This window comes from Dendropsophus ebraccatus, chromosome 12, assembly GCF_027789765.1.
Source record: "Dendropsophus ebraccatus isolate aDenEbr1 chromosome 12, aDenEbr1.pat, whole genome shotgun sequence".
Lineage (NCBI taxonomy): Eukaryota > Metazoa > Chordata > Amphibia > Anura > Hylidae > Dendropsophus > Dendropsophus ebraccatus.
Window position 1 is genome coordinate 90,160,728 of NC_091465.1, and position 8,808 is coordinate 90,169,535.

The 8,808-nt window shown below is 51.0% G+C and overlaps 1 protein-coding gene across 2 annotated transcripts in view; it reads right to left on the minus strand.

Moving 5' to 3' along the window:
• Positions 1 to 3,419, minus strand: part of LOC138769655 (proline rich transmembrane protein 1B-like) — a 6,041-nt gene extending 2,622 nt beyond the window's left edge. Inside the window, exons 1-2 of one of the 2 annotated variants that reach the window (XM_069948264.1) lie at positions 3,401 to 3,419; positions 1,675 to 2,113 (exon numbers count right to left, since the gene is read on the minus strand). In XM_069948264.1, the coding sequence (XP_069804365.1) occupies positions 1,675 to 2,076 (402 nt within the window). In that variant the 5' untranslated portion in view covers positions 2,077 to 2,113; positions 3,401 to 3,419. Of the gene's footprint in view, positions 1 to 1,674; positions 2,239 to 3,400 lie in introns of those variants that run through there. The other variant, XM_069948263.1, reaches the window with a different exon arrangement.
• Positions 3,420 to 8,808: the final 5,389 nt, after the last annotated feature.

Here is an 8,808-nt window from a genome sequence, read left to right on the forward strand (position 1 = left end):
ACCCATCACAGCTCGGCAGGTTACTGACCATTTGGGGACACAAACCGGCCATACAAACAGCTACCAACATCACACCTGTGTGCTGGACTGTGGAGCTGAGAGTCTATTTTATATGTGTTATATTCTTGTACTGTATACTTGCTGTAACGTTCTGCAAGCAGCTGCAGGCAAAGGCCCCTCCCATTCTGTTACTATGTTCTATGTCTATGGGAATTTTGTTATTTTATGCTTTTTGCTTTAACTCAAGGTTTCACCACCAGGGGTCAGTGTTTTGTATGTGAACCTGTAGATATTGCACAGCTGTAGTAAACAAAGGGTTACTGCTCCCTCTGTATTGTTTGATCTTGTTGTCTAATGGAGAGTCTTCTTTCTCTTCTGCCTATCCCTATACTTCTCTCTCTGCACACTTTCTTCTCCACCACTCACAGGGGCTCTTACACACCCTTGTAGGAAGTAGTTATGCGGTGGACTATCGCACAACGACTGTTTACATGAACGATCGGTGAATTTTTTGCGAACGATGAACGACGATATGATGACATGTTGAAAGAGCAAAACGAACGATGTCTCGTTCGTCGTTTGATCGTTCGCTGCGTTTACACGTACGATTATTGTTCGAATTTGATAGTTATCGCGCAAATTCGCACGATAATCGTTACGTGTAAACGCACCATAAGTGTTCTGTATTTCAAGAGACTGTTCAGTAAAGCCAAGATATTTATTCTACTGGGACTCAGTCATCATTGCACCAGCACCTACACACACCGGCTACACTATCCTTGGGTTATTTTTCCCCCTTTCTGTGGGTGGCGGTACCGACAGTCCGGGTGGGTCATCTCTCCTCTTAGGACTACAGTGACAGGAGCCCAAGGGACCCATCACAGCCCGGCAGGTCACCGACCACTGGGGAACAATACAAACCGGCCATATATAAAGCAGGTACCAACACCACACTTGTGTTCTGGACTAGCACTGGCGTCACGAAAATCACTGTCACTGGCCAAAAACTGCCACCACTGCTGCCACGTTCACCATCACCACCACTGCCTCCGCCACTGCTGCTGCATTCACCACCTCCTCCACTACCACCACCGCTGCTGCGTTCACCCCCCTCTACTGCCACGTTCACCATCACCACCACTGCCTCTGCCACCGCTGCTGCGTTCACCCCCCCTCCACTGCCACCACTGCTTTCTCCACCACTGCCTTTACCACCGCTGCTGCATTCACCACCCCCACCACTGCCACTGCCACCACCGCTGCGTTCACCAACTCCTCCACCCCCACCACTGCCTCCGCTGCTGCATTCACCAGCCCCTCTACTGCCTCTGCCTCCACTCCCTCCGCCACCTCCACCACTTTCTCTGCCTTCAATGCCAACTCATTCACCACCTCCTTCACCGCCACCACTGCCTCCGCCACCTCCACCACTGACGCCACCATCTCCGCTACTCCCTCCATCATTGTTGCCTCCACCACCACTGCCTCCACTACCACCGCTGCCTCCACCACCCCCTGCACTGCCATCACCACCGCTGCCTCCACCACCCCCTGCACTGCCATCACCACCGCTGCCTCCACCACCCCCTGCACTGCCATCACCACCGCTGCCTCCACCACCCCCTGCACTGCCATCACCACCCCTGCCTCCACCACCCCCCACACTGCACTTACTTTGATTGAGTATATAAGAGCCACAACTCCGAGAGGAAGACACAAGAACAGGCTGAGGATGGAGAATGACATGTAGTCCTTTGTTCTTGGCGGAGCCGTCCTGGAAGGTGCAGTGGTGATGACGATGTTTGGTGGGAGCCCATTGGTGGCCATTGCTGGGTACGGTGGATACACATAGGCCGTGTTTGGTGGTAAAGCTGAGTAAGGTGGGGGGGAGCCTTGAGAGTACACCAGGGTTGTAGGGATTCTTGAGGACTGGCCGACACCTGCCGGATATGTGGACTTTCTAGTCAATGGTGGAGGCTCGGAGGAGTAAGATGGTGGAGGCTCGGAGGAGTAAGATGGCGGAGGCTCCTCATAGCCTGGATTCATGGACCTCTCGTGGGGCTTCCAGGGGTCCATCGCTCCTTCGGCTCTAGACGTCTTCCTATATCAACATCTAAGACAACAATAATGGCCGCTAATTTATATACAATTTCCATAATGAGTGAGAGATACATATAGAATCTCCTTCCTTCCAAGGTTTCCTGCCAGGAACATGACAAGGGCCGCCCATTTACATCGGGAGCCAGATCCTGTCTCCTCTCGTCTTTCTAGGTCACGTCTTTGTGGATGAGTGATGGCCGCGGCATGAGGGGTGGGGATCTCATCACACGCGTATTACACCACTAATTATTACTATTGTGTCGCTATTGCTTAAGTGGGGGCGTGGCCTGGTAGAGGAAGGGCGTGGTCTGCCACTTAGGGGGTGGGGTTATTGATATTAGTAATTACACACCACAGTGTATGTGTCAGCGTCACAACAATAAGACTTGTAATCTACAAATAAGAGCAGAAAGTATGTGACCCCCCCCCCCCCGACAATTATACCGTAATAATATAGAGTCCAGGCCTGTTATGTGCAACTGCCGCCTTACAAGCAGCCGACTGACATTGTGCTGTTCTGTAGTCTACAAGGACACCCAGATCCTTCTCTACCAGCGACTGCACCAGTGTAACCAACCCAGGACGTATGCTGCAGGTTATTACTCCCCTTAGGACGTAAGCTGCAGGTTATTACTCCCCCTAGGACGTATGCTGCAGGTTATTACTCCCTCTAGGACGTATGCTGCAGGTTATTACTCCCCTAGGACATATGATACTGCAGGTTATTACTCCCCTTAGGACGTATGCTGCAGGTTATTACTCCCTCTAGGACGTATGCTGCAGGTTATTACTCCCCCTAGGACATATGATGCTGCAGGTTATTACTCCCCCGAGGACATATGAAGCTGCAGGTTATTACTCCCCTTAGGACATATGATGCTGCAGGTTATTACTCCCCCTAGGACGTATGCTGCTTCAGGTTATTACCCCCCTAGGACATAGGATGCTGCAGGTTATTACTCCCTCTAGGACGTATGCTGCAGGTTATTACTCCCTCTAGGACATATGATAGACACCCACACAGGAGGAGATTTACTCTTAATCCAGAAGTTCGGGTCTCCATATGACAGTAATGCCTGTGACCCCCATTGGATCCCATTATGGTCTCTTGATGTGTCTGTAGTTATGGAAACCCGAACTTCTGCATTAACAGAGTAAATCTTTGCTAATCCGGCGGCGGGCCATCAGGACAGGTAGACTTTAGGAGTTATCCCTTCTCCAGTGTAATCTTGGAGTATATAGTATATAGAAACAATGAGCGGACACCACAGATATACAGTGATAAGTAATAGAAACCTACCGGGTGCACTGGTGTCCACACAGCACTTAGTGTCCTCAGAGTGTATGAGACATCACATGTACCGCGTTCTGAGATATCTCGCTGTCAGGTCTGTGCCATCTATACAAGGGGATGATAACCAGAACAATGGCTGCCATCTCCGGAGCACGAGGTGAGAGCCTGGATTATCAAGCTGATATATAAGTAAAATACTATTAGGCTAATCGACATCTGTGTGGTGTCCCACCACGTGTTTTGCTATTGGTTACACCCTTCGCAAGTCTGAACTTATTGTAAGTGGTGATGTTGGTTTCGCCACTAGATGTCGCTATTGTAGGTATGTGTACTCAATTGCTGCACAGCTAAAGTATGGGAAGGGTTCTTGTTTGCTTGTGTGTTACATGGATTTGCGAACCTATGAAAGAATCTTCTTCTGTCCTATCATCTCTCTCTTTACTTCTTCTTTATGCACTCTTCACCCACTCACAGCGCACCTTACAGGGAGCTGTAGATAGGAATTTAAGTGGGTAGAGGAAGTGTAGAGGTCTTTTGTATTGGACGTTGTAGGGGAAGGACTCAAGCTGGAACACTCCCTACAGTGGTCCTCTCTGGGCCCTGGCCCTCTGCCAGGTCCCCAGTCTTAGTATGCAGTCTTAGTCAGGTTCCTGTATGGTGAGGAAGAAAGACTAACCTAACAGTTTCTCCTCAAGTAACCTTACTTAGCACTATGCAGTGTTAAACCCCTCACAGGAGAGGACACGTCAGAGAATATCTCAACCCACGCCATGGAGAGTCACAATGCAGGACAGTATCCACAAAAGCAGAAAGCTAGGAACTCATCCAAATAGAGCAAAGTTGCTAGAAGCCTATGAACTCGCAGCGCGGTTGTGAGCAGGAAACCCTCAGTAGTCCGCTTATTCCAGGCAACAGGGTCTGGGGCTTGTGTCACCCTCTAGGATGGGTCACCCGACACTGGTAGGGCAACAGGTGGTTCATTTCGACAAAGGTGGATGCACGGGCACAAGGGCCTCATCCTCCAACATCCCGGCAGAGCACAGTACTACATGGGTTGGGACTCTCACAACATCCTCCTCTCTGCTCCTCTGATTCTTCTATATATCTGTCAACACGAAACCCAGTCAGCACGACTGTACTCCTCGCTATACTCCTGTCACAGATCTGGATCCTGTACGATTTAGCGTATTATCAAGTGTAACGTATCCTGTCAAGGCACAGCTGTATGTTCTGCTGCACACAGGAACTTTCAGAGTAAACAAGATATTATTTATGGTAAAGAGACTCTGTGATTCTTTGCCCCGCACCAACACAGTGTACACATGCGGTGTACCCCGGAGTGATGTTATATCGGAGGAACAGCCGGTCACTTGCCAGATGGGGATGTGTGACTCCACACCAGAGGTGGTTGGCCGAGGTACAGCCGGGCCTTGGTGTGTTGTCGCATGACGCCAGTGCCTAGTGGGCACACGGGTGTGATGACACGCCTGCTTTGAGTGTTGAAGGCCGGTTGTACCCTTTTCTCCTGTGGTCAGTGTCCTGCCGGGCTGCTACTGGGTCCCTTGGGTAAGAGTGATCACGGATGGTCAGTGTGGTATATTGACCCCCCCAGAATGTAAGACCCGCCACCCACAGAAAGGGGAAGTGTCCCAAGGTTGCGATGTGTGCTGTGTCGGTGGGTTGCGAGAAATCACAGAGTCTCTTTGACTTAAAGAAAGCCGGTTTACTAATTGCAAATGTGCAGCAGGTCATACAGAATAAGCAGTATAAGGTTTCTCTGGATAACACACTTGACAATAGTTCCCAATAAATACTTGACAAAACGGGAACCTGATCAGTAGTAGAAGTGCAGTGTAGGATGTAGTCGTGCTGACTGGGTAGTGTGGTGAGTGATATGAAGAAACAGAGTAGTAGGGAGGAGGATGCCTTAAGAGTTCCAACCCATGTAGTAATGCCCTCTACCGGGATGTTGGAGGATGAGGTAGAATACTTAAAAGAAGAAGAAGAACACCTGTGCCCGTGTATTGGCTTTGAGTTAGTCTTCACACCACCTTATGCCCACTAGACTCGGCTGAACCTTCCTAGAGGGTGACACAGGCCCCAGACCTTGTTACCTGGGATGAGCGGAATGCTGAGGGTTCCCTGCTGACACCAGCTCTGCAAGATAGAGTTCATAGGCTTACTGCAACTTTGCTCTATCTGGATCAGTTCCTAGCTCCTGGCTTTCCTGGCTTTCGTGGATACTGTCCTGCACTGTGATACTCCTTGTCCACGGCGTGGGTTGAGGTTGTCTATGACTTGTCCTCTCCTAAGAGGGGTTTGACACTGCATAGTGCTGTGTAGGATAAGTTGAAGAGAAGCTGTAGGTTACATCCTGTGTCTGCAGAGTCTAGCTACAAAAGTCTCTCTGGACTGGTTCTGCTGTCCCTGACAGGTGACCTGGCAGGAGCCAGGCCCAGTCTGACTACAGCAGGGAGCGTTCTACCTTGTGTCCTCTCTGCACAGGAACCTGACTGAGCTATACTTCCTGTACCCATGTGACTTCCTATCTCCCAGCATCTCTATCGTGTGCTGTGAGTGGGTGAGAGGAGAGTGTGAGAAAAGAGAAAGATAAGGATAAGGATTCCTATTGGCTCACAGATCCATTAACCCATTAATAAGGGCCCTATTCCATGGGACGATATCATTTGCATAATCGTTAACGATAAATGGCCGCTATTGTTCACCCATTTACGTGGAACGATAATCGTTACTTATGATCGTTCTTGCGGTCGTCTTGTCGTCGCTATTGCGTTTGTCACTACTGCGAACGACGTCTTTTTCAATGCAAACGATTTGCGAATGAGCGACGATAAAAATAGGTCCAGGTCTTATTAAACGATCAATGATTTATTGTTCTGTCGTTAACCGTTAACTGCTATTCAACCGAACGATTATCGCTTAGATTAGAACGATTTAACGATAATCTGAAGGTGACCCATGGAATAGGGCCCTAACTTTGGCTGTGCAATAGACATGTACAATACTGACATCTAGTGGTGGACAATAAAATAACTTCTAAAGACTCCAGCATTACTTAAAGAGGAAGTACCATCAGGTACATTCGCTTTAACATGACCCACGAATAGAACGGGGAAGTTGGTGCCGCTGTCCGTTTTTTTTGAACCTCTATGCCATGGCTCCATTGATTCTAAAGGGAAGTGGGCTGCAGTTCAAAAAACGGACCGGGGCACCGGCTTCCCTGTGACGGCGACGTTCTACCCATGGGTCATATTAAAGAGGATGTAGAGGACAAGTGTAAAAAGAAAAAGAACCACCATGGTGGGACACCACACACACTTCTTGGGTCATTTCCCCTTTCTGTGGGTGGCAGTGCCCATAGTCCCGGAGGGTCACTACTATTTCGGACCACCATGATAACAGCCCAAGGGACCCCACAGCAACCCGGCAGGTCACTGACCACAGGGGAACAAGGTGTATCCAGCCCTCCAACCTAAAAGCAGGTGTGCCACCATACCTGTGCGCCCAACCAACACTGGCATCTGTGAGTGTGTGGTTCGGACCCCAGTCTTGGTGCCTGTGTGAGTGTGTGGTTCGGACCCCAGTCTTGGTGTCTCTGTGAGTGTGTGGTTCGGACCCCAGTCTTGGTGTCTCTGTGAGTGTGTGGTTCGGACCCCAGTCTTGGTGTCTCTGTAAGTGTGTGGTTCGGACCCCAGTCTTGGTGTCTGTGTGAGTGTGTGGTTCGGACCCCAGTCTTGGTGCCTGTGTGAGTGTGTGGTTCGGACCCCAGTGTTGGTGTCTCTGTGAGTGTGTGGTTCGGACCCCAGTGTTGGTGTCTCTGTGAGTGTGTGGTTCGGACCCCAGTCTTGGTGTCTCTGTGAGTGTGTGGTTCGGACCCCAGTGTTGGTGTCTGTGTGAGTGTGTGGTTCGGACCCCAGTCTTGCTGCCTGTGTGAGTATGTGATTCGGACCCCAGTCTTGGTGTCTCTGTGAGTGTGTGGTTCGGACCCCAGTGTTGGTGTCTGTGTGAGTGTGTGGTTCGGACCCCAGTCTTGGTGCCTGTGAGAGTGTGTGGTACGGACCCCAGTCTTGGTGTCTCTGTGAGTGTGTGGTTCGGACCCCAGTCTTGGTGTCTCTGTGAGTGTGTGGTTCGGACCCCAGTCTTGGTGTCTCTGTGAGTGTGTGGTTCGGACCCCAGTCTTGGTGTCTCTGTGAGTGTGTGGTTCGGACTCCAGTCTTGCTGCCTGTGTGAGTATGTGATTCGGACCCCAGTCTTGGTGTCTCTGTGAGTGTGTGTTTCGGACCCCAGTGTTGGTGTCTGTGTGAGTGTGTGTTTCGGACCCCAGTGTTGGTGTCTCTGTGAGTGTGTGTTTCGGACCCCAGTGTTGGTGTCTGTGTGAGTGTGTGGTTCGGACCCCAGTCTTGGTGCCTGTGAGAGTGTGTGGTTCGGACCCCAGTCTTGGTGTCTGTGTGAGTGTGTGGTACAGACCCCAGTGTTGGTGCCTGTGTAAGTGTGATTCGGACCCCAGTGTTGGTGCCTGTGTAAGTGTGATTCGGACCCCAGTGTTGGTGCCTGTGTAAGTGTGTTTCGGACCCCAGTGTTGGTGTCTGTGTAAGTGTGTGGTACGGACCCCAGTCTTGGTGTCTGTGTGAGTGTGTGGTACGGACCCCAGTGTTGGTGCCTGTGTAAGTGTGTGGTACGGACCCCAGTCTTGGTGTCTGTGTGAGTGTGTGGTTCGGACCCCAGTGTTGGTGCCTGTGTGAGTGTGTGGTTCGGACCCCAGTGTTGGTGTCTGTGTGAGTGTGTGTTTCGGACCCCAGTGTTGGTGCCTGTGTGAGTGTGTGGTTCGGACTCCAGTCTTGCTGCCTGTGTGAGTATGTGATTCGGACCCCAGTCTTGGTGTCTCTGTGAGTGTGTGTTTCGGACCCCAGTCTTGGTGTCTGTGTGAGTGTGTGTTTCGGACCCCAGTCTTGGTGTCTCTGTGAGTGTGTGTTTCGGACCCCAGTGTTGGTGTCTGTGTGAGTGTGTGGTTCGGACCCCAGTCTTGGTGCCTGTGAGAGTGTGTGGTTCGGACCCCAGTCTTGGTGTCTGTGTGAGTGTGTGGTACAGACCCCAGTGTTGGTGCCTGTGTAAGTGTGATTCGGACCCCAGTGTTGGTGCCTGTGTAAGTGTGATTCGGACCCCAGTGTTGGTGCCTGTGTAAGTGTGATTCGGACCCCAGTGTTGGTGCCTGTGTAAGTGTGATTCGGACCCCAGTCTTGGTGTCTCTGTGAGTGTGTGGTACGGACCCCAGTCTTGGTGTCTGTGTGAGTGTGTGGTACGGACCCCAGTGTTGGTGCCTGTGTAAGTGTGTGGTACGGACCCCAGTCTTGGTGTCTATGTGAGTGTGTGGTTCGGACCCCAGTGTTGGTGCC